At 40.0% G+C, this 25,783-nt stretch overlaps 3 protein-coding genes and 1 pseudogene across 11 annotated transcripts; 2 read left to right on the top strand and 2 right to left on the bottom strand.

The window, feature by feature from the left end:
- Positions 1–38: 38 nt before the first annotated feature.
- LOC120296244 lies at positions 39–9,697 on the bottom strand (annotated as a pseudogene).
- LOC104450936 (BTB/POZ domain-containing protein At1g21780) lies at positions 9,479–12,551 on the top strand. Its single transcript, XM_010065664.3, is given in 7 exon segments — positions 9,479–9,808; positions 9,932–10,077; positions 11,203–11,254; positions 11,256–11,287; positions 11,290–11,315; positions 11,698–12,166; positions 12,169–12,551. Coding segments are annotated over 7 exon segments (978 nt in total). The 5' UTR covers positions 9,479–9,695; the 3' UTR covers positions 12,309–12,551.
- Positions 12,552–15,499: 2,948 nt separating this feature from the next.
- Positions 15,500–18,861, top strand: LOC104450935 (TLC domain-containing protein 2). Its single transcript, XM_010065663.3, has 3 exons — positions 15,500–15,909; positions 16,909–17,186; positions 18,243–18,861. Exons 1-3 carry the CDS (start codon positions 15,657–15,659, stop codon positions 18,552–18,554), a joined length of 843 nt encoding a protein of 280 aa, XP_010063965.2. The 5' UTR covers positions 15,500–15,656; the 3' UTR covers positions 18,555–18,861.
- A 417-nt stretch (positions 18,862–19,278) lies between these two features.
- LOC104450932 (filament-like plant protein 1) lies at positions 19,279–25,339 on the bottom strand. 9 transcript variants are annotated; one of them, XM_039317164.1, is made up of 6 exons: positions 24,828–25,338; positions 24,287–24,439; positions 23,398–23,533; positions 22,158–22,353; positions 20,360–22,032; positions 19,279–20,070 (listed from the first exon to the last, which is right to left on the bottom strand). In XM_039317164.1, the coding sequence occupies exons 3-6, from the start codon at positions 23,506–23,508 to the stop codon at positions 19,663–19,665; spliced, it is 2,388 nt and encodes a 795-aa protein (XP_039173098.1). In that variant the 5' UTR covers positions 23,509–23,533; positions 24,287–24,439; positions 24,828–25,338; the 3' UTR covers positions 19,279–19,662. The 9 variants fall into 9 exon arrangements, with proteins under 9 accessions (XP_039173098.1, XP_039173097.1, XP_039173099.1 ...); XM_039317163.1 differs by lacking the exon at positions 24,828–25,338 and adding an exon at positions 23,992–24,193 and having other exon boundaries at positions 24,287–24,821; XM_039317165.1 differs by lacking the exon at positions 24,828–25,338 and adding an exon at positions 23,992–24,193 and having other exon boundaries at positions 23,398–23,552; positions 24,287–24,821.
- Positions 25,340–25,783: the final 444 nt, after the last annotated feature.

Here is a 25,783-nt window from a genome sequence, read left to right on the forward strand (position 1 = left end):
CTGTGTTTACACGGATTAGTTTCTTTGCATGCTTAATCTATGGAAACTCAATATACATTAGTTACTCCAGCATCAGCAGATCAAAGACAAGAAGAAGAAACAGAAATTTTTCTAAACAAATCTGCTAAGCAATTGGATAGAAACCTCTACAGCTCATGAAATTATCCAAACCGGTACATGTCAAGTTCTTTATGAACTTCTCAATAGATACAGTCTCACTATCAGATGAATGACCGAAAGAGCACTGGCATCCGATTTAAAAGTCAATGATTTGTGCACTCTTCAGCTTGGTGAAAGAAGCGGTACGGGCTATGGTTAAAGGTACAGTTTGGAAGGTGCCTCCTAACCTGAAATTAAACTAAAGGAAGGGTCAGCAGCTAAAAGAAAGACCTTCCATCACCATGTTGGCAAAAGCAAAATTACAACTCATTTCCGTGGGCACCTAGCTCATTGATTCCCGGCGGGAAAAGCCAACGGTACAATGCTGACAACTTACTATCCACAGAACTCTGCTCCACCTGAGCGGCCTTCACATTACATAATGCATTATAATCATGCTTCAAATGGGAGCTGCTATCTTTTCCTGAGAAAAATAACACTTTCATGAAATATGAGCGAATATTCTATCTCAGGGAGAAACTTCAAACCACGAATAGTACCTTGAAAACCTCAAATGGACAAGAATCAGCACCACCGCAACCCTATAGTAGGAGGCAAATAAATGAGGCAGTCTTACATATATATGAATACAAATAAGGCATACAATGAACTCGAATATGGTGAAAAGAGAAAATAAGACAGTTAATGGCAAACGCAATAATGACTATCATAATCTGGCTGACTGTCTCATTTGTCTAAAACGAACAGTCAAAGATAATTATGCTATGAATACAGACAAAAAAAAAAGAAAAAAAATGAGCGAGGAGTTCAAGGTTTATGATCAGACAACATACCGGCATGGAAGTGGGATGTTCATTGTGTAGTACTTGCACGTAGTACTTGCTTGAAAGATTAGCAGGACAACTATAAAGTACCAGCATATTATTCCCACCAAAAAGGTGCCACGATGCTCCCCTCCAATTTCTGTTATGAGGAGGTCTTGAAGGATGTGGCAAAGGTTGCTCTCTCTGGATTTGCTCAAACTCTAAATTATCAAGATACAAAACCATTAAGAGCAGTGTAATTACAAACCAACAGAAGATGTTGGAAAGTGGTTAACTTCAGCCTCATCACACACTTCCAAAGAAATTTAAGTACAGAAAACATTTGGCCAAAAAACCAGAGATGATTTGCTCAAACTACAACCAAATAATGAAGTTCGAATGAGCTTACCAGATCCTTCAAGGAAAAGGCCTAGGAGACAGGAAAAAGGAACCACAGTTTCAGCATGCGCAAAATTGAAGTCTAGCTTTCATAACTTCCTGGAGGATGCTTTTCTAGAGAGAGAGAGAAAAACACAAGTAGTTAAATTAGGACTAGGAACAGGTACAGCCAGAAAGAGATAACAAGGCAAATCCACGACGAAGAAACTACAGTAACAAGAGAGAAATCATAATTGCATGCAGTTAATAACCTATCCAGCCATGATGAAAAAACTATCAGGTCAGTGCAGATGCCATTACTAGAGATAGGTCACAGTCTATCATAAGGACTACGTTAATGAAATCTACATTAACTAAGAAAACATTAACTGCCCTGAATGTGACACATGGGACAAATAGTTTGATCTGTTTACATATGGTTCCTTTCTACATTCTATGCATGAACAAAAATCCATCATTCTTTCAAACCGAAGTTGGTAACACCAAACAAAGTCTAATACTGCAGCGGCCCCTGCCCAGATCCAGGAGTTCCAAGGTTTTCTAGAATTAGAAGTCAATGTCCAATAAGAGACTCACCCAATTACCCAAATGTAGAAAGAAACTGACCAGCAGGATCCTCCTGATTAGTGAAAACCCAGATACGAATCGAGAATAAACACATAAAAGGAAAACTGAAGTTTGAAGATTGATTTTTGAGAGAACAACATACTACATAGCATGCCTAGGAACTGAATTTATTTGTTTATTATTTAAAGGCACAAACCGTCGACAATTTACTAAAAAAAACAAAAAATAGAAGAATCATTCCAATTTTCCTTTCTAACACTATGAAATCATCCTCACTCAGCTCTACCAAAGCATTCATAAAGCTCCATCTAGAAAAGGTTAAGCTTATTTACTGACACACTTCCATAGTAAAATGAGACAGAAAGGTCAAACAAGATGAGACTTGAAACATCTGTGTCACCTTCGTTCGCCTGAATAGCTTCCTCCATGGATTGAACGACATCTTTCAGCAAAGGTACGCCCATTCTGTAGTTCAGTGCTTTACCATATCCTTTTAGCATAAACACCTCCAAATCATCGGTCCACTCCAGCAAAGCAATCTTACCAAATAAAATATCAATTGAAGTAAAGCATAAAATCGTCAGGGAAGAAAAGCTCCTCGAACTTCAAAAAATACTTAAGTTTGACAAATAAAGCATTCAATTTGCAACTGACACCACTAAATTCATGGTTCCATAAACCTTAGACATTCACAAAAATTCACTATGTGAATGATTAATTATTCAACATCAAGTACCTAAATATTAAGCATGTTACCAACATAGATGTTCAGAAACAACCAAAAAAAAAAAAAAAAAACGGTTCAATAAACTTAAAAGTTGTGGCCCGAGTTCAAAGTGGGCACCCACGAGATACCATCATTACTCAACCAAACTGCACGGAGATTGGTAAATAATAGACCCGGGGGAAAAACAGTAGAAAGCAATTTACCTCATTGGGGTTGAAAAGAGCACATGCTTGATTGGTTATATCCAACAGTGATGCCTCTGTAAAGGGAGAAATGAAAAAACAATAACCACATGGTCAGTTCTAAATGGAGAAAGTATAACTAATCTTGAATTTGGCACAAGATAAGCACGTCTCTCAAGGGGAAAACAATCAAAAGGACAATCAGATATTGTCACCTCTTTGCAGAGAAACCAGAGAAGCTGTGTCCTGCCTTGTAAAAATTCAACTTATAGCGTTTGCTATAGCCCGAAATTTCGTCCAAAATGGGTTCCTTAAGCTTATCAACAGCAGGCTCCTGCTTTTTCTAATATCCTGCACCAAAATCAGAATGCCTTTGTTTCGTTAATGCATCCGTGCCACAAGTCCAAGAGTTATGCAACAACATGGGCTTTCAATACTCCGATACAAATTTTTTTTTTTTTTTTTGAAATGCCGTAATAAGATCCTTGAATATTAGGCTTTGTACAGACAGATATATGCGAGCTCTTAAATTCAAAAAAACACCATAGACTCACATGGAAAATACCTTGTAATTTGCACAAGAATCAAAAAATCTGAGCAAATATCACTTGCATCACTGGTGACAGCAAAAAAGCTCGATGCTTCCCTGGTCCAAGAGTTCCTTTTCCACTAAATAGCCCCATTCCAAAAGCCACAGCACTTGCTGCTGCCAGGGGACCTTGTATCATTGAAAAGAAGAATAATTAGGACAACTTCACGGTGGACAGAAAGAGAAAACATTCCCAGACAATATGACCTTTTGCTGAATGCAATTCAGAATTCATGATGATTTGTCGAAAATAGAACCACAGACCAATTTAGAATATCCAATTTTTTTTTTTTTGGTCTGTCATACTCTAAGCCTACTCTAACATTTACTCTCAGACTTTTGTCCTGCCTCGGTGCAGGGCGTGGGAGTCGAAACCCACTCCTGAAATGAAATCGTCCCCACCCCAATCCCCCCTGAGAATGTGGGGATTTGAACCCCACCTCCCCCTTCCAAGTTGGAAGGGTGGCCACTGGGGCGAACCCCCAATGGTTGAATATCCAACTTTATTTGCTTACCTGTGTTGCTTTCAGTCTATATATATCAGGATGGTAGTCTTGACTGAACAATTCAGGAAATCTTTCACGGGTCCTGATTCCAAGATCATACAACTCGTCTTCTCCTTTGCTAATTAACTCTCCACCTTTCGCTTTCCCCTTCCAAGGAGACATCCATCCCCGCAACCAAGCAGGAGTATTATGTCCTAAATTCTTTTCTTCAGCATCTCTTATGAGTTCCTGTATGTGAGAAGCCAAATTTTCCAACTGTCTCATTCGCTTCTTGGTTGGATTGCGAGTTCCATGCCTAGCCTATGTATACAAGAACCAGGTGTTAGAAACACAAATGATGACGATATCATAACTCAGCATATTTGAAACAACTCCTAGCAACTGAAAGTACTGACACAACTGCCGATCTAATGTATGCAAGTGCAAGCTGAGAATCGCAAAGAAATTTTAATGTGTTCCCAAACTTCCCACTCCTGGACATTGTGCCTGGTGGACGATCACCACGCTAAACAAAGGCTGAGTTTGCAACCTTATCAACCTCACAGTTTTCATAAGTCGAGTCAGGTAAATTTAAGTTAGTTGATCCCAGAGGATACAAATCCCGGCAAGCAGGCAGAATGCCTAATAAATCTACAGCAGGCAATAAGGCAGGACCAAGTTAAGATAGGAATAAACCAGAAAACTCCACAAACTTCACAGAGAAGCCTCTACACGTTACTCCTTAAAGGTTTAACTACATCAGTCAGTACTAACACTTCGACCAAGAATGATAAGATGGTCAGTCTCCCAATCAAACGCCAATCACTAATGCAACCATGTAACACAAAAGAAAGCAGAGATTACCACGAGATTTAAGTGAATAGGAGTACATCCATCGGGCACACTGGACGGCACGTAGGCGTTGCTCGCGACGTCCTTCACACCATACCTGCATCAGAAAAATAAAGCAAGATAGGGCAACACAGAAGACCGCGATCCGACTTCGGAAAGAACCGATCGCACGCTTTTTCCGCAGCGAAAATTAGCGCGCTTTCCTACTGAAACGAACGGGGAGGTTGGGGAGAGATTCAGCTTAAGACGCACGACGATCGAACTTAAACAGTTCCTCGGATGGGAATCGAATCAGACAGTTCCACCGAGGCGGAAACGCGAGTTGGAGACCCGATCCGATTGTTCCGTATTCGTTTGGGGAAAACCGTCGAACAGTAGAGGTTCGGATCAAGGACAAGGAGTTACCTGGTGACAGTGCAATAAAGAAGTGTTGTGAAAATTTTTGCATTCATAAAAAAGTGAGACAAAAATGTGGTTATACTTGAAAAAAAGGGGCGATCATTCGGTATTAAAAAGAGTAATTTTGAAATGAAAAAAAAAGTGAGAATGATAACATTTATCCCTCATCCACGTCTTGACTTATAAATTTTCCATCCCTCATCCACGTCTTGAACGCCACTCAATTTTTATTCTTTTTTTGTAATTTCAAGTATTATAAATATTGACAAAAATGCAAATATCGGTGGAAATATGAAAATATTAATAAGCATGTGAACGGAGCGGGGGAGGGCCCATCCCCACCAACCCTTGGGGCCCCTCCACGTGTCGGCCAACGAGCGAGTGAGGTCCGGCCCAATCGGGTGGAGCGGCGTGTCACCCTGCAATTGGGTGCCACGCTCAAGGAAATAGTTGACTTTCTGAAATGATTTTGAGACCGAGGCGTTGCTAAAATCATCATGTCTCGAAAAATTTTCACCTGACTGTATTTTGAAAGAGAGAAAATCTTCTACGTTTCTCGATTTAAATTTGACGTGAATCTGATTAAACTCCTAAAAGTTTCAAAATGGCATCAAAATGTCTCGTACCATCAATATAATGTGCAGGCCGTAATTGCTTCACACAAAACTTTTTTTATTGTAGGCTTGTTGGAAATGGTTAACTATTTGTAGCTAGCGAACCATGGTGCCTTTTTGAGACTCTGGTTTTTTGGCCCTGTGATTGGTGTTGCAAGTATCAAGTGATTTTCTCCATGGTATAAGATCATTTTGAAAATAGTTTCTCCAAATATAACTTTTTTCCGAGAGTTCATCGCACTATATATTAGAGAGAGACAGAAAAATCATCTTTGCTTTTCATGAGAGAGGAGTAGTCCAAGACTTACTGAAGGTTTGTTAACTTTGGTATTCCTAATGTTGATGTGGCCATAACGTGCCCTTTAGTGGACATTGAGTCAGCAAATAAAGGTGAAAAAATGTCAAAACCAGAAAATGAAATTCCTAAGAAAGATTTTTTTAGGAAAAAAATTTTGGAACAAAATAAAAGTATAGAGAGTATATTACACATTAAACCAAAATTTATAGATTATTTATGTCATTTTTTTATTTTTCTTCTCTCTCTATTTTTTGTTTAGTTTTTAATTTCTTTTAGGATGACCTAGCTTTTCTAAATGATGCGGCCAGATCCACATAGATTGCCGACTCATTTAGTAGACTAGAGCTTGTTAAACTTTTCATTAGCATATCATTACTCTAATCATGGAATTTAGACAAGCTCCTTGATTTCGAAATTTGTGAAACTCTGACAATTGTTCGATGTTAGAATGAGCTCCTTTAATTAATTACTTGAATAAAATATACATAGAGCGAAAGATCCCAAGGTTAGCTCCGGTACCAGGATAAACAATCGGCTTAATTAATTTTCTCACGTAATCAAATTATTCTTACGTTGAAAAAAAAAGAGTGCTCCCGTAAGGAAAGACTCTTTATTTTGTTGCAAAAGATATCGATTGACATTGCTGCAAAGATTACGATGTCTTATGGAAAGACTGAGTTGCACGAATTTGAAAATCCAAAAACTATATTGAAATTATCATAAATCATGAGCTAGTTGTCGGACAGTGATGGGGAACCCTTAAAAGTCGTAGATAGTTTTTTTTTTTTTTGTTGGTTTGCTAGCTTTGGGAAAATAAACAACTCCGGAGGGGACTCAAAATCAAATGGAAATTAGATTATTATATAGTTTAGTCAAATTGGCATGTTGACACTGTGGAGAGCGAGAACTTGGTCACATCAAGCTAACGATTATTATATAGATGGTCGGTTCTTCCTTTTAATCAAGCAATTTTTTTTTGTTAGTGTTGAGAAAGCATGAAAGATGCCTTATGTTAAATATTCTGTTTATGAAGATATCAACAATACGTGTGTTTCTTTGTTAAAGATCCCAACTTGCATGTCCTTTTGGATTTTCTTCATGTGCCTCCATTGAACTCTTATGAAGGTTGTAGTTGCTAACACGGTGCTTGGGGCGTCGACTAGGCATCATTTGTCAATCAAGTTAGTAATAAGATTATAGAAAAGTAAGAGAGTTCCTAACGTTTTGCTAGGTAAAAGTCGAAAAGGCTCGATTGCACTATTGGAATAATTTAGAGTATTTAACTGTACTGTACTGAACAAAAGTTTAAGAATCCAATCACATGATAGTAAGCAAAGGAAAAAATAAACTTTTTGAAGTCTGATGTGTAAAACAGTCCTTTTAAATCATCAATTAAATAGACCTTTGTCACCTTTCAAAGTAACGTGTACGTAATAACAGCTTAACCTCGCGTTCAACTCTCCTTTTCGAGATGGGGTTGCAATAATATCACATGCCCGATATTCATAGAGAGAAGCCAGCCAAAACAAAACATTCACTTGCATTTTCCTATCAAGAAGGTGCCTTTCTTTTTTTTAATTTTCCGGAGGAAGGTACTTGGGTAGCAATAAATAGAGCTTCCCTTTTAGGCCCGACTTGGCCACTAGGATGTGCAGGAGAACCTGTAGAATACTAGAATCCACGGGCCTTGTAAAGTTATATTATCAAGTAAATTTTCAAGGTAATTTTAGAGGTTGCATGATAAGTTGTAGGTTCTCAAATACTTGAATAATAAGTAAAGCTTCTCTTTTAGGCCTGACTTACCCATTGGGATGTGCTGGAGAACCTGTAGAATCTACGGGCCTTATAAAGTTAATATGATCGGGTAAATTTTTAGGGTAATTTTAGAGGTTACAAAAAAGAGGTTTTAGGTTCTAAAATTTTGAAACCAATGAGTATAAAGTATGTGCCCTCTCCTAGGCACTTACTTGCTCACATTCATGGTGAATTTATTGTTTAATTTGTCTTTGAAAAATTAAGTCTCTTTATTTACTCTATTTTATAATTGAAGTTTTGTTTACATACTATCGGCAAAATACTTTTACATAAAATATATAAAAAGTTATGATATAGAAAAGCAATGCAAATCGAGGCAATTTGATAATTTTTATTATAGAAACTCCGTGAATGATACTAATTTTTGTTAATCTAAAATGAACAAAATTTCGCTATCATTATAAAACTTCAACCTACTTTATACAAAATTCTGACTTTATTTTATATTTAAATTTTCTCGTTGGGACTGCAATTGTGTTTTTATTTTGGCAAATCCTTAATAAGGATTTGTTCTTCTTTTTTCATCGGTCATCCCATTATATCGAGATAAGTGATAAGAAAGAGTTTGACTATAAATTGTCATAATAAAAATATAGTTTTATAAACATTGGACTTGTTAAAAAGTTATTTATGTTTACATTTTTCTACTTGACACGATTAATCCATAAGTTTACTCGATAATATGAAAAAAAAGAACTAGATTTATAAAAATTTCCTTTTTAAATAAAAGCTAATGTGTACAAAGGTAGAATCTAAAAATAAAAATAGGATGACATATTGCTATTATTAGAGGAAAGATACGATATTCTTGATTATGTCAACGATTCTCACATAAATAAAAGGAAAGAATTACTTTGGGTTTAATTGGAGTGAATTTAGTTATATGCATAGATACGGTCTTTATAAAAAAAAAAAGATTTTGCAGAAAATGAATGATTTGGAAAATAATTTCTTAAAAAGGGTTGTGCTTGTGTCATTTAGAACAAGTGGTCAACTACATCTTACATAAATAAAAGGAAAGAATTTCTTTCAATTTAATTGAAGTGAATTTAGTTATATACATGGATACGACCCTTATAAAAAGAAGTTAATTCATGAAAAGGAATGATTTAAAAAATAGCTTCCTAAAAATAGCTGTGCTTGTATCATTTAAAATAAATAGTCAATTTTCATTAGTGTGAATGATGAAAATAATGTATGTTCATTCAATTAAAACATTTTCTAGGTTACCTTTTTGGGAAATAAACAATGGCTGAAAAAGAAAGGGTTAATTATACAACTGTTTTCTAAATTTTTGGTCTTCGAACTTTTAATCCATTTAATTTAATTCTTAAATTTTACCCATGTGCAATATTAAACTCGAACTTTAAATTTATTCAATGATTTATGAAATTTTTAGTATATATTAAATCTAATTCTTGATTTAGCTGATTGACTAAATTGAACACGTATCAAAAGGTCGATGACGGTATTGAATAAATGAAAAATTCATGGACGATATTAGATTAAAGTCTACGGATCGTATTGAATAAATTAAAATTTTAGGATAAGGATTATTTGCCAACTTTTTTTTTTATATATAAAAAAGAAATATCTACCACTGTTCTGCCTGATGCTTGCGAGCAAAACAAAGGAAGGTCGCATTCCATCATTTTCTATGGATCCGACTGTGGCGATGCCTTTGGCTCTTTCTTTTTTCCAGGCTTGAGAGCTTTCTGAAAGCTTCCATAACAAGGTCACGCAGAGACGCCTTCTGCCTCTCCACCTCTCTCTCTCTCTTCTCTCTCTCTCTGTGCGACGAGTGCGGCTCACTCTACTCTTGGGCCGCCGCCGAACCCAGCCGCCATGGCCGATTCCAAGGTGGAGACGCTGTCGCGGCTCGCCCAGTGGAGGATCGACGGCTTCGGACCCTCCTCTTACCGAAAGTCGGAACCTTTCAAAATGGGCATCTGGAACTGGTGGGTGGGTGGTGGGGGCTCTCCATCTCTATCGATCGACGGCTTCGGACCCTTTCTTTTTTTCTTTCTTTTTTTTTGAACGAGCGGCTCGTGCTCATTCGCTCTCTTTCTCTTTCTGGGCAGGCACTTATCGGTGGAGAGGAACCGCTATCTGAACGTGCGCTTGTTCCCCGAGCTCTCAAGGATTTCCAAAGAACAACCCCCCCTCGCGCGATTCGTCGTGCGCGTCTCGGTTGCTGGTTCTGGCCGTAGGCTATTCACTTCGCAAGGTGAAATGTTTTCTCCAATCTGATGATTCTATTGTTCTGGGTCTAGGGGATATTCCTGAATGCTTGATGATCTGCTCTTTTTGCTGCTTTTTTTTTTTTTTTTTGTCGTTTTGCTTCCACCTTTTTTCTTGGTAGTGTATTGGGTGTCAAGATTCCATGGACCTGTTTATATACTGTATATATCAGTGAAAATCTGGTTAATTTAAAGGGGAGAAGAAAAAGGGTTGACCTTTTTATGACTTTTTGAAGGAATCAAGTTGCTCTTTTGGGTGATTTCGTTGTTTGTGTTTTTTGTGTTTAAGTGCTCTCTGTTTTTAGGGGATCATCATTGCGGCATGCTGCTCATTCCATGTAGAAAAGTTGGTTTTTTTTTTCCCTTTCTTTTCTTTTCTTGGCGCAGCGGGAGGGGGTGTGTGAAGAAACAGAAAATTCACCTGCAGCTTGAAACAGCCTAATGCAAATTTACCTTTCTCCGGCCTTCCAAAGTTGCATAGGATGGTGGAACTAGAGAGCTTACTCGTAGCCCTGTGTAGCTTTTCATCGATTTCAAATTTGGTACTTTGAGTCCCATGTTGCTTGCTGTGCTGGTGGCAGTTGAAGCTAATTTGTCAGAGTTTTGGGTCTAAATCATATCATTTCTAGCTAGGCTAGTAAGACACGGTGGTGCCATCCACATTCGCATTCGTATGATTTCCTTCTTGCTTCTTCTGTCCATACTGTGATTTGCATGATTGAGCATGCATTTCTGGAACCAGAGTTCCAAGGCAATAAAAAGGCTTCTCTGACATGCGATATTTCCCTGAGCACGGTAGGAAGCAATAATTGCACGATCTCAAGAGGAAAGCACCACTTTAGACGACATAGGTGTTGATGAAACAGACTGATGTTCTTTGCTCTTTTATAGTGATTTTGATCATATTCCAATTCAAATGTCATATAGTTAACTGTTGCAGAAATGATACTAATGTTATATGAAAAATTCTTTGTTGGCAGTAACAGGCACATGATCTCAAATTTCAATATACTGGCGAGCATAGATGCTATTGCTTTGAGAACTTTCTAATATTATGTTGGTGCAGCTATATCTTTATCCTAATTGTCTCGCCTATTAAATTTCATCTGCAGTACATGACAAATTACTTCGGACATGTGACGACTTTGTTTGGCCTATCGACAGCCTTCCATGGACGTTTTATCATCGATGTCGAGTTTTGGATCTGAAGATCTACCCATCGAACGTGAGATTTTATCAATAATCACTTTAATCTTGTAGCAGCATGTTGGGTTTGCATGGCTTTATAAGAATTTCTGAACTATGTCAGCAGCATAACAAATTTGATGTTGGTTTATTCTTTTCTTAGTAATCAGAAATATGTCTTAATTGTGCTGTTTCATAACTATTGTTGAATTTGCCGATATCTGCCAAGTTTGCTTCATTACCTCTTCTACTATATAATTATTTATATTATTTAAGTACCTATAAAAGAATTATATCATTTAGAAGAGCTGTATATGAAGGAAAAGTATTATCATATCTGACATAAAAAAAGAGAGCAATTTGATGATGTAACTGAACTTTTTTGGCGTTCTAATGTTGCTCTTTTGCTAATTGACCATCAGGTAGGGGAGGCCACTCCTGTATGGCTCGGAGATGGGAGTGGGTTAATGCAATCTGCAGCGATTCAAAGGACTCTCCATTGCCTCTCACGAATGCTCGAAGAAGCCATCCATTCTGACATCACCATCAATACATCTGACGGCTCTTTGAGGGCCCACAAGGCCATCTTATCCGCAAGCTCTCCAGTTTTCCAAAGCATGTTCCATCACAACCTAAAGGAAAAAGAGTCTTCCGTGATCTCCATCGAAGACATGTCCCTCGAGTCCTGCAAGGCCCTTTTGAAGTACTTGTACGGATGCATAAACCAAGAGGATTTCTGGAAGCATCGTCTCACGCTTCTCGGGGCAGCCAATAAATATGGAATCGCAGATCTAAAAGATGCATGCGAGGACAGCCTGTTGGAAGACATTAGTTCGAACAACGTCCTCGAGAGGCTGCAGGAGGCTTGGCTGTATCAGCTGGACAAGCTTAAGAAGGGTGCTTGATGTTCCTGTTCGATTTTGGGAAGGTATACGATGTTAGAGAGGAGATGAATAACTTTTTCAGACAGGCGGATAGGGAATTGATGCTGGAGATGTTTCAGGAGGTGCTTACTGCATGGAAACCTGTATGAGGTTTCGCATAAAGTTTTCACCGATTGTACATTCTCACCCTAGAAATTGTATATACTGGTGTGGATCGAAGTTATGGTGTTCTGTCTGAGCCGCCCGGGGTTGATGCGAGACAGCGACATGTTTTACACTTCTTTAAGTGCTTATTATGGCAGTTAAATCCCAGTTATCAACTGAGATATCTTGACAATGTAACGCCCTACTATATCTGTGCAGTTCATTAGTATGGGTGTGTTCTTTCATCACTTTGATTCCCTCCTTCGGTAGGTTCATGTAGATGAATTTCCTGGATGTTGCAGATCACATTGCTGGCTAAGCAAAATGAGATGTGTCCGAACCGAAAAACAACTACCAATCTTGAGATAGTGCAGGATCAGTCGGCTTGACTGAATTGTTCGAACCATTAGTTGTTACTAGCGCAATATGATCAGCTCGATATGACCGAACATCTCAGATCGATACATCCAAGTTTGATGGCCATGACCTCCGGACGACATGGAAGGAGGGCGAAAGACGAGGATGAGAAGTTCAAACTTGCGGTTTCGAGCGATGATGGCGATGGAGAGGTGGGGGAAGGGAAACGAGTAATGGTAGTAATGGAAAATCACATCCAATCAGCTATAAAATAAAAGCTAAATCTGGTTATGCTAATTGACTCAAAAGATAGAGATGAGGGTGGATCGGGCCGTATTAAAATCCAAACTTAGGGTCTGGTCGCCTAAGGTTAGGAGTATGTTTTAGGAGAAAAAAAAAAAAAAAGTTGTCGGAGCACGTATGGGACTGAACTTAAAGTTACCTTTTTTGTTTGGATGAAAAAGGGTTCGGGGTAGCAATGGAACCAGACTAAATGTGTGGATTTTCGTTAGATAAAAAAAAAAAAAAAAAAAAAAAATTAGGCAAAATTAAGATTGATTCAAAAGTTGAGATTTTTATTTTATGGATATATTTATTAGAATTCTTAAAATTTGTCATGAAATTACAATTGAGTCTTAAATCTTACAAATTGTGCAATCAAATCTTAAAGCTTATTAAATTTGTACAATCAAGTCTTATATACCATCAATTTGATTAACAAAAAATGTTAATGTCGCATTTTTAAATTAATTTTTATTTTCCACATGGTATTTTTTATTTATTTTTTATTCAATTTTTTTTTTTAAAGTTAGATTTAAAAACTAAAAAGGAAAAGCTAAAATTTATTTAACAACAAAATTTGAAAAGAAAAAGAAGAAAATGACAAGATCGCTAGTAGATGCTTTTGTGGTTGTCGCCCATTCTTTGGAGGGTTAACGACGATTGTCGGCCGTGAGTAGAGGTGTTAAATGGGTTGTGCAACCCATTTATGAACCCATTTATGGTTAAATGAGTCGTTAATGGGTCAAGCTTTATTTCATAAAGCACTTATAATGAGTTTTAATGGAGTCAAGACTAAGATATATGGGTTTTAAATGGGTCAAAATCGCCCATTTATCAACCCATTAAAAATGAACCAATTTATTTTTACTCAAAACCTCACAATCTCTCTCTCTCTCTCTTTAAATTTATAATTTTTTTATAGAAACCGAAATTATAATTATTTTTATTTTATTTTATTTCTTTTTATTTCTTTCTTCTTCCTCTGGTTCTGGCTAACGATGGCTAGCGATCGACTGAGCGACCCGAGCTCGTGGCGTCGGGAGAGCTCGAACTCGCTAGATTTGGCGAGACTCGAACTCGCGGTGTCGAGCGAGGCTCAAGCCTTGCTAGATCCCGAGGGCGCTCGAGCTCGCTCGACACTTTGGCGAGCCTCGAGCTCGCCAAATCTGGTGAGGTGGAGGCCTCGGCGACGTCCGCAAGGCTCGAGGCTCGCCGGATCCGGCGAGGGGCGAGCTCAAGCTCATCGGATGCGAGGCGGAGGCCTCACGACGTCCGGCAAGGCTTGAGGCTCGCCGGATCCGGCGAGGGGGCGAGCTCAAGCTCACCGGATGCAGGCGAGGCGGAGGCCTCACCGATGAGCCTCGAGACTCAAGCTCGGCGGCATCAAGCGAGCTCGAGCTCGCCGAGTCTGGGGCGCGTGAGCTCGCCGACGCGTTGGCAAGGCCGGGTGAGCTTGAGGCTCGCTGTGGCCGGCCGTCGTGGTGGCCGGCCGCCGGCCAAAGAAGAAGAACAAAAAAAAAAAAAGAAAAAGAAAATTAAAAATTATATTAAAAAATAAAAAATAATTAAAATTGATTTTTTTTATAAATAAAAATAATTAAAATTTGATTTTAAAATAATTATTTTAAAAATTATAAAAAATTGTCCAATGTATAAAACTATTTTAGTTTTTAAATATATATAAGAAATATTTTTTTTTTGAAAAATTATAAAAAAATTAAAAAATTATTGATCGGATTTATATTGCTTGGAAGTTTTTAGTAATATAATTTTTTTTTAAAAAACATAAGAATAAGTTTTCCTAAATTTGGTTAAATATGAAAATATTTTATTAATATAGGTCAGGTCGGGTATGGGTTGAATATGGGTCGAGTCGAGTATGAATCAAAAAATTTACATTAAACATAAATGGGTCATAAATGGGTTAATGGTTAATTTGGGTCGACCCATTAATGTGAACCCAAACCCGACCCGACCCACCCCGTTTAACACCTCTAACCATGAGTGAGGGTGGCCGATCCTTGCCTGGCTAGGGAGGGCTGGCAACCCTCTTTAGGCTCAGGCATCTAGATTTGGGCATGCCAGCCCTAATGGGGGAAGTGCTTGTGATTTGGGCAAGCCTCATCAACACAAAGCAAGGGTTGACGAGGCCTTGTTTGTGCCTGGCAAAAGTCGTCGAACCTTGCTCAAGATTGGCGACCATCTTTAAAACAAAAAAATTAATTTAAAAATGCCACATCAACATTCTCTATTAGTCAAATCGGCGATGTTAAGTATAGAATTTGATTGTATCAATTTAACAAATTTTAAAACTGAATTATCTTGTTGTAAATTTTATAACTCAATTATATTTTTTACGACAAGTTATAGGATTTTTAGAAAACAAATCCCTTTATTTTGAGGAAATGAGGCCCACGGAGTTAATTTCATAGGTGAGGCCTTTAGAGCGTGGTCGGGGGAGACGTAGCGTGCCGACAGCATCCGATTCGGCTCCGTCGGAATCCGGGTCGGGTCGGGTCGGGTCGGTGACGATGACGATACTGTTCATGTCGCATTCGTACGGCCACGGCTAGAGCAGAGGCCACGGGTTACGGGGTGGTGACGTGCGGCGTCGAAATCCAGACAAGACAACCTCTCGAGAATCGACCGCCTCCGGCACCGTTCCGCAGCAGCGCTCGCTCGCTCGCGAGGGAGGAAAGACGCCGCGCCGGAGAATGGCGAGGACGAGGGGCCGCGTGGGGGGCGAGAACAGGGCCGGGGCGTTCTTCCTGGCGACGCTGATCCTGTGGCTGGTCTCGGTGCTGTTCGAGATAGCCTTCAACGGGAGGACGGAGCTGCTGTCCGTCCTCGCGGGGTGCTGCTTCTACCAGGCCGCCAATTGGGTCGTCCGGTCCCGCGTCTCCCGCGACCCTCTCTTCGTCAACACCGCCGTCTCCCTCCTGCACGCCACCGTCACCTCTTCCTCAGGTTCTCTCTCTCTCTCTCTGGCTTCCTCGCCCTCTCGTTTCTAACGTCGTTGGTCGGAGCCGGTTCTGTCGTTCCGTTTGAATTGGGTGGTTCGGTGGCAAGCGGGTACCGGCAATTATACCAGTGACACTTATAACGCTCTGCCTCTCTATCTCCGTACGTGCTTTGCGGGATTATCTTACGACGAAATTCAGAACCTGAATGACAGCAGGTCCAAGTTCACATTTTGATCTTCCTACTAGAAAAACTGCACTGCAATCTCCAGTACCCAAGTATTCTTGGCATGCATTATTCGCGAATTCACGGTCCATAAGAAGCCACTCTGCAGTATTCTGTTCGCACTGCTTTTGTCCTGCCTTTCCTTGTGTGGTGGAAGCTAAAAGACTAAGTCCTTCTCCGGCGTTTTCGGCGAGTTAACAAACTGATAGTGTCGAGTGCCTTGTCACTGAATTGTTAGGAGTAGATCAATGCTAAATTACTGATTTCCGAATAATAGTAGGTGCAATCTCCTCTAATTTGGAGTTTCAATTGTCTTGAAATTGTACAAGTCTTTGGAAGGGGTTTCACTTGTATCTGGTTTCTTGGACACTTCGCTCTCCATGGAAGAGCATAAGGACATCTGAGGGAGCGGCGATAAGATATCAAGGAATTGAGGACAATTAGAGATGTGTGTGTGTGTGTGTGTGTGAGAGAGAGAGAGAGAGAGCACCGTTAAAATACTAGCCTCGTTGGAGCATCCTTTTTTGCACATGTTAGCTCTGATTGTAGTGAATTGAAGTGTCCATGTTCTTTTGGGTGTATTGCTTAGGTTTGTTGAAACTTTTCCATGCTGAAGATTTCTCTTCTTTTTCAAGGCTAGATGTCTGCTCACTTTCTATTGACTTCTATATGTTTTGCATGCTTGACATCCGGTAAAGTGTCAGCTGCATTCACTGTATTGATTTTTTGGTTTTATTCATATATAGATTAGACCATAATAGATATCTGTTTCCTATGCAGTGGTCTTCATTTTACTTAATTTGTGGCTAAAAGATGGTTATAAGGACATCTTTGAGCATTCAAGGTTGGTTGGGGCTACCTGGCCTTGGGCGTACAGGGCATTATGCTTCTCCTGTGGTTATTTTGCATATGATCAATGGGATATGCTGCAGTACCGACTATATAGCGGTTGGATACCTTCCATCTTAGTGCATCATTTGATACTCCTCATATGCTTTACTCTCGCTCTATATCGAAATGTGACCATCAACTATCTTATCTTGACCCTCATTTGCGAGGTATGGTATGCTTTCTTTCTGAAATTTAGACATACTTAGACATTCTCTGCCTTATATGTGTGCTGTCTTTTTCCAATTTAGATCACAATGGGCCCATGGGGTAGTAAGAAATTAGGTGAGTATATACAGGATATGCCTTGTAAATAAGCCCAAGAATGTCATGTTAGCTGTTTACAATGTGTGTGAATGCAAAGAAATTGATGATGGTCTATGTGATATCCTTTTTTCTTATTGATATCCCGCATCTTGCAAGGTCTCATACTATGATATTTTTTTCCAAGCATCCAACCTTTGCCTTAATGATGCATCGTTACCTTACCAGTGGGTAAACTAGCTGAAATTGAAACTACCTGAAATTGGGCCCAAAAGGAAAGAGTAGCTGAAATTGAGAGCGGCTGTGTCTAATGAATCCAAGAATTCTGTGCATGTAATTTCAACCAGCATATGTATGTCGTGCATCATGATGCACGTGTGAAATTTTGAGAGCAGCTGAAATTGAGCCTAAAAGGAAAGAGTAGTTTGAATTGAGAGCAGCTGTGTAAAATGAATCCAAGAATTCTGTGAATGTGATTTCAAACAGCATACGTAGGTGCATCGTGATGTGCATGTGAAAATTTGAGTATCTTTTCCTTCTGTGCGATTCACTTTTGTTGTTTAGACACTGCTGATGTTTTTTCCTTGCTATAGCTGTCTCTGGTTAGCTTCTATTAATCCTTTGAAAGATCTGTTTTACTTTATGCCCATGGGTAATTCTATCTCAAATTTTGTTCTTTTAAAGGCCCAGTTTTGGGTCAAGTCAAACCCACAATAGAAATATTCGATCTCCACAATAGTCTGCTATTAGCATGCGAGTCTCAGACTTGGAGCAAAGAACTTTTTGGCATTCAAGTAGAATCCGAGCACTATCTGTGAGAGAAAATTTTAAAGTTCAAACTATCATGTTCTAAATTAGGTTTGCTAGAACTTGGTGATAACTGCCAAAGCAAAAAACCACAGCCGTGTTGAGTTTCTTTCATTTATATTGCTAAACGTGGTTGTTCTCTCCTTATGGCACAGATACATTCCATATTTCTGCACATGAGGAAAGTACGGAGAATGGCTGGTATTCGCGATGCCAAGAACGTGGTTGTGAAGATTGAGTGGGTTCTGAATTGGGTCTCCTTCTTTGTTGCGAGGCTAGCAGCTCATGTTTTCATAACAGCAAAGCTCATTATAGATGCTTCCAAATTCGAGAAGGGCATTGAGTTGCCACTTGCCTTGTTTGGGATGGCTGGAATGAACATGCTCAATATCGGTCTTGGTATTGATCTCTTCGGTGCTTTTAAGAGAGAGATGTGGACGTCCAAGAGTAACCATCGCCGTGATTGAATGCCATTGCCAAGCCCAAGAGTACCTAAATTTGCTGTGCTCACACCCCTTGCTGTGTTTGGGATGGCCAGAACGAGCTTTGCTCAATGTCAGTCTTGGCATCAATCTCTTCAGGACTTATTAAAAGAGAGCTGTGGACCTCAAAAAGTGACCGTCTCTGTGTATGAATGCCATTGCCAAGCCCAAGAGTAGATAAATTTGTTCTATCTTGTAAAATCTGATTCTTTACATTGTCTTGTGTGTTGAAATATTAAATTGATGCATTTTTGGAAAACCGTAATGAACATTGTAAAATCTATTTAGATCATAGTTTACCGTTGGTAAACCAACTACGTCTTCGGTACTGCTGTCGCATGCAGGTAGATGAGGACTGTCTCAAAAATCGTTGACAAGAAAAAGACTCCAGTAGAAACACTGATGGACTCTGGAGTTGGTGCAGCTTTATTCTTATTTAATGGAAGTATGATATACTAAGACAGATCTAAGAGATTAGCTTATACTAAGACAGATCTAAGAGATTAGCTTAATAGCTGATGTGATTAAAAAACAAGTGTGCATGCTCGATAGGCGGACCGCATTCAGCACTCAGACAATGATCCGCCGCATTACTAGTCCTTAGCATTTTTCAGAAAAAAATATTGGGTCATCTGCAGACCATTCCACTATCATATAGTTGTCTCCCTCACCTTTTACATTTTTATATGGCGTAACACCAGAAAGGCCATTTGACAACACACGACGAAAACTATCATAAGCTGTCTAATTCTGATATATACGCCTGAGTCACCAACCAGATACAATCGCCCATCAGAGTGGGGTATAGGCTGACACAAAAAATTGGCCAACAGAAATAGCAAAACAACAGCACTAAAACAGATCACTCACACTTCACATCTACTCTAAAACAGATCACTCACACTTCACATCTACTTCTCCTGCTGAAGATACCCTTCACGTATCAATGAAGCCCTTCACGTATCAATGAAGCAATGATATAAAACATTTAAATGTGGCTAACAGCAAAAGTTAGCCAATCCCAAAGGACCCAAAACTTGCAACTGTTGTCTTGAAACTATCGTACCGAAGTTCTAACCTTTCCTCCATCTTCCTAGATTTCCAGCTGAATTCCATTTTTTGTTCGGGAGAAGAATTTAGCAAATCCATTTCGATTCTTCTCTGAGCTGACTTGAGCCAATGGCATGGCAGATGAAACTGACGACAATGAAGATGCTGGTGGCTTTGCAGTATCACTTGGATTTAATGAAGGACACGTACTGTCACCTGGCATTTTGAGAGAACTGGCATCTCGTTTAGGCGAAAAAGTTCCGTTCGAATGCAGCCTCCACATCTCTCCATTGGTTCTGGGAACAATAGATCCGCCCGCAGTGAATTCTGGTATGTTGGTTGTATCAATAAGGAAGTCTTCAAGTGTTGCCAGAGATTCCAACTGCTTTCTGAGAGACACTATTGTCTTCTGGCAGTCTGAAAGTCTTCCCGCGGCCACATCTAAATCCTCCTAAAACGTCACAGAGCCACCATTAAAATGGTATTGTCAATATTTAGTTTGATATGCCCGGTAGAGTTTCAGTAGACCAATTAACAAAGTCCTTTGTCATGATCAATACAGATTATCCTTCCAAGACTCTGTATTAAAATTAAGATAAGTACACTAACATGGAAAGAAGAAAATAAAAAAACAATGAACCCCACTTGATACCTTTTCATTTTCAAAGCACCATTAAGCGGCCTAAACAAGTGCCCTCAAGGCTTAAAAATATCTGGTTGAAAAAATAAATGAAACCCACCTGCTTTACCTTTGGTTGGCCATTTGAGCTTGCAATTTCCTGGGAATCAAGCTCCTCTTTTTTTCTTTCTAACTCTTCCTCCATTTCTTCACACTTGATTGTAAGTTCGTCAAACAATGCTCTCTCCTTCTTCACTTCTTCCTCCAATGCACTAACCTTAGTGTCCTTCACCTGAGCTTCTGTTTCCAGTTTCCTCAGTTGAGACTCTATGGCTTGCTTCTCCTCATTGGCCATATGTAGCTCCTTTTGTAGCTCTTCTATCTTCAACAGAGCCTCTCTCAGCTTTAGCTCCAATGCCTCAAGAGAGTCGCCACTTGCAGTTAGAGCCAAACGCAACTCATCTTTCTCCTTTTCCAGCTGCTCTCTCTTCGCTTCCAATTCTATTGTACAACCGGTCGCTGCATCAAGTTCTGCCCTCAGCTGAATCTCTGATGCATTAATGTAGATTTGGCTCTCAGCTAGAGCCATCTGGAGTTCAGCCTTCTCTTTTTCAAGCTGCTCTTTCGTTGCTTCCAATTCAATCATATGATTAATGGCTGCATCAAGCTCTGCCTTCAGCTGAACCTCTGATGCATTTATAGAGATCTCTCTCTCAGCTAGAGCAATCTGGAGATCAGCTTTCTCCTTTTCCAGCTGCTCTTTCTTTGTTTCCAATTCGATTGTACGGTTAGTCATCGCGTCAAGTTCTGCTCTGAGCTGAAGCTCTGATGCATTAATAGAGATTTGGCTCTCAGCTAGTGCCATGTGGAGTTCACCTTTCTCCTTTTCCAGCTTCTCTAGTTTCTTTTCCAGTTCTGCTATAAGATTGAGAGCAATATTAAGTTCCTCTTTAAGAGAGCTTCCAGCATCAATGCTCTCCTTTGGAACTGCTTCTGATCCTTCTCTGCTAACCTCAGGTAAGGCAGCAAGCTGTTCCATCTCAAGGAAATCATCCATAAGGTCTATCTCAACAGAAGTTCTGTTAACACCTTTTTCACTTTTGAACCGATTGAGTTCAGCAATTTGGGCTGATGGCCATGTGTCAGAGCGGCCTACCTCACTTTTTTCAGTCTCCACATTACTCATTTCCACCATATTAAGCCGATCGCCATTGTCTGATTGACTATCTGTTAAAGATTCGACATATATTGATGAAGCAGCAGCAGATCTATTATCAGCACCTGAGGGTGACTTAGTAGCCATAATTCTTAGCTTCCGGCACTCAGCCTCAAGTTTGGCAACTCTCTTTATGCTCTCGAGATGTTGCTTGCTTGCTGCTTCTGCTGCCTGGGTGCTCAAGTCCCTCTCAATTGTCCTAATCTCTAACTCTTCATTTTGTTGTTGGAGCTCGCACCTGAGAGAAGAATTCTCTCGCTCCAAAAGCTCAAGCTTTTGGTAAAGATAAGGATCTGCATCTGCAGGAGGTTGATTTTCCAAGGCATCCACTTTCTTTTGGAACTTGAGAATTTGATTCTCAAGTTCGGTTTTGGTCAACTCCCATTCCTTTGTAGTCTTCACTACAGCTTCATGAATCTTATGCTCCTGCTCCTCTCTACCTTGTCTTAACTGCCTAACACATTCCTTTAGGGCCCCATCAAGGTGACTCACCCTATCCTCTAATGATTTCTTCTGCTGTATTGCGACCTCTAGTCTTTCCTTAAGAATTGCCGCTTCATTTTCAGCCTTTTCCCAGCCTGTACATATTTAACAGTTATTACATATATTTGAAATAAAGCATAACTTACAAGTAAAAAATCAGATGGAAAATGTGAATGATGTAGAAAATTGCAGGAAAAACTGTACAAGTACTTATTGGTACCTGCAACAGCTTCTTCGGCTACTTTAGCATGCTGTTTTACCAAATCCTCTTTGGCACTTACATTCACCAGTGCAGCTGACAGTTTCTCTGTCAAACTCCTCATGACTTCATTGACATCATTTTCAGCCATTCCAGCTCTAGACATGACTTCAGGGAAATGACTGTCATGACTAGGAGATGCCTTTGATGCTTCCTGCTTTGAAAAATTAGAGCAACAATCATTAATTCTATAGGGATGAGCAAGTTTGACAGAAGACAGCACTTATGACTCCAACGAATGTAGAACAGTTCAAGCAAAAGTGCATGGCTCGATTAATCATATAGCAAACTGCAGCTTGTTCAAGCAAAGGTGCGAGAGGAGCCGCATTCACATGCACTCCGATGGGCAATATCCTTACTACTTCTCCTAGTCATTAGTTGATATGGAATCTGATGCATCATATCCGATGTCGTACAACATAATTATATCTTTAGGAAAAAGCACATGTCATTAAATACTTTAGACTTCACACTACCAGCAGTTTTGGTCTATGATTGGCAGTTTTACTGAAAGCTATTAATAAATAATCATACAGCACAATTACATGTAGATTTGTTACCAAGTGAACCCCAACAAGTGAGACTGTTTCTCACCTCTAAGCTAAAAGTGGCCAGATTTATTCACCGAGGAAATCAGATAACATAATCGGAAAGATGCCATGTCAACTAACAAAGCACTTCCAGTATAGAGAGTACAGTTTCTATTGTCACAGTGAAGCTAAGATTAACAGCAGGGCAAAGCTCTCATCATCTATATATCTCAACAGTCTTACTCAACCATACCAGAAGGATCGACGTTTGTAGCTGACCAGACAATTGAATGCATGTCTAGAATCCAGATATTTATGTGAACATTATTACTTCCAAAGAAACATAGTCAAAAATCTGTAACGACTAGAAAAAGATAGAAATTGTGCGACTATCTCCAATCTGCGGTAGTAGAACTTGCATAGAGCAATTTGATACGAAGACTGGGAAGACATAACACCATTATCTTGGGAACTCCAACGACCTAAACATTTCATGACAAGCTAATTAAGAAATATGAAAAAACAGGCCCTGCACTTGGTTACTGCGGTTTTAATCGGTCAAGTACTGGGAAATCCAACCTTGGCACCAGAAAAATAAAAAGAACTAGCAACGCCTACAAAAGAGAGAGTATCGAGCTGAAAAATGTGCAGAAGATGGATGCGATCCCAACCTGACCATCAGAGTCTTTCTCAGAAGGGGAAGAAATTGATTCTGAACTCTCGCTATCACCAGGGCTCTTATCAGAGGATTTCCTCTTCCACAGCCATTTTCGCTTTTCCATCACGCCTGCCTTTAGTCAATTAGCACTACACAGGCAGGTCAAATCTGCATTAATTTGCAATTTTGCAACATCCATTATGGAATCTACAATCTTTCCAGTACAATCACGAAAGGACATCCTTTTGAACTAGCCCTCAAGCCGTCATTATCTCACCTAAGCTCAAATTCAACCTCTTTAGCCCCCCACCAAAAAAAAAAAAGAAAAAAAGAAGAAGAAAGAAAAGCAAACTAATGATAAAAGGCACAAAAGATTCCCCCGTAATTTACTAAACACTGATCATATTGAAAGACTAGCCACATAACAAAGTCCAATGCAAGATAATATCTATCCAGCTTCAGTTAGCCCATAAAGAAAAGATTTTTATTGGTTAGCCACTGGGGGAGTGCCCTTTGCTGAAAATATTTGTTAAGCCAGTCGCTAGCTCCAGCGCAGGAAATACAAGGAAAGCCTAACTGAGCAGAATCAAAGATGGGCACTATTCACCTGCTAAGAGCAACCATTTTCAAGATCGTCTTGCATGAGAAAACAAGATCCCAGAGGCCTTTACAAGAACAAGAGAACAAGGAGTGCAAAAACCCTAAACGCCCATTCCCAAGCACGCTCTCTCTCTCTCTCTACTTCAATGGCCAGCCAGGCATCAACCTCCAAAGCTCCCCTGTTAACTTCCCAGAACCCAGAAGCACATCTAGGAAATGAACACCGCTGCGCCCCATTAAAGGAAAAAACGAACAAACAGTCGGAAGAATGCAGGAGCAGAAAAGGCTAAAAAAGCGAGTACCTTTGACTGGAATCAACAACGACCCAGAGAGATCAGTCGGGGGGCAATTAACTAATCGGATAAAGAAGCCCCCCGAAAATGATGGCGCTGGCTCAGACGTGAGTTACAAGATAATGCAGAGCGCCCCCCCGAATAAAATAAAGAACTCTGCAACTGCAAGAACCCCCTTTAGAATGTCAGTTGACTCGTTTACAGATAGATTTGCGAGCGAGGAGGAACCCACGAAAAGCAGCAGCAGATAATTCGGTGGTTCCCCATGAAAATGCAGAAATCAAGAAGGAGAGGCCATGTGATGGGGAAGGCAAACCAGAGGGAGCGACACCCAGAGAGAGATAATGCAAAAAACAAAGAGAAAGAAAAAACCCCCCCACTTTTTCAGCTTTTGGGTGCTTGCTTGCTTCACATTCAAATAAAAAGAATCATTTGTTTTGGGTTTGAATTTAAAGGAGCTGCCCCTAATTCCCGCCCGTGCATCACAGCCTATGGCTTAAATGATAAATCAACGATTTTTAAGGAGGTTCGGTTAGTGGGTGGAGCGTACTCTGTTCTGTTCTCTGTTCTCTCGCACCGCGTTGTGTTATTGACCCCGGTGGGTGTTTCTGGCAGCTTTTTTCCGCATTATTTTACTGCCTGTCTGTTTGTAGAACGGAAGGCAAAGAAGCGAAAAGCACGTAGGTGGGGCCCCTACGAGAAGAAGAAGAAGACGAAGACGCATCGCATGGTTAGAGAGGAATCTCTCTCTCTCTCTCTCTCTTGCTCGCTCGCGAAGCTGGACGCGCTCGGAGGTGGCGTGCGCTCTGTTCCATAGGCGTGCGTTGGAGCCTGCATTTTCTGGAGATGTGCGAGCGAGCGAGGGAGCGAGGGGAGGAGCGTCTCGATCCGTCATCGAACGGTGCACGATCCAGCGCTCTGCACGGAGGTGTCCTGTCCCGCACGATGCCGTCTGTCTTCGAGCGTCCCCGTCTTATCTCAACCGTCGACGCGTATCTCAACTTTTGGACATTAACGATTGAGGATTTGTCGCAATACCGACGGGAGCAACCGTGCAGGATCGAGTGCCCAATTTTGCCCCCAGCAAATGCTTTCTTTTTTCTTCATTCTACGATGAATGGTAAGATTAGCTGTTCAGTCCATCTATAAGTGTACGAATATATTTTCATTATCTTCAAAATGCGTCAAAAGTCAAGACATCTTTTCGCTTCATGATTTCGTGAAAGATGATGCAAATTATTGGGTTACCATATTTGATGTGGTTAAGTCTTACTTGATGCTTTGATCAAAAGTTAGAAATTCATTGGATCTTTCAAAATGAGCTTTTGAGCAAGAAAAAGGACTTGCTGCAAAAGCACTCTAATGACGTCTTTTTCACCTTGCCAAATGGTTGGTTTAGATGTGTATTAGATCGGGTGATTAGCGACCCACAAATTTGGCGGCACATGGGTCCACCGACAATCACAAGGGCTGAAATGAAAATTTGGGGGAGTCCGAACAATGGCT

Source organism: Eucalyptus grandis, chromosome 7 (genome assembly GCF_016545825.1).
Source record: "Eucalyptus grandis isolate ANBG69807.140 chromosome 7, ASM1654582v1, whole genome shotgun sequence".
In the NCBI taxonomy this organism is placed as follows: domain Eukaryota; kingdom Viridiplantae; phylum Streptophyta; class Magnoliopsida; order Myrtales; family Myrtaceae; genus Eucalyptus; species Eucalyptus grandis.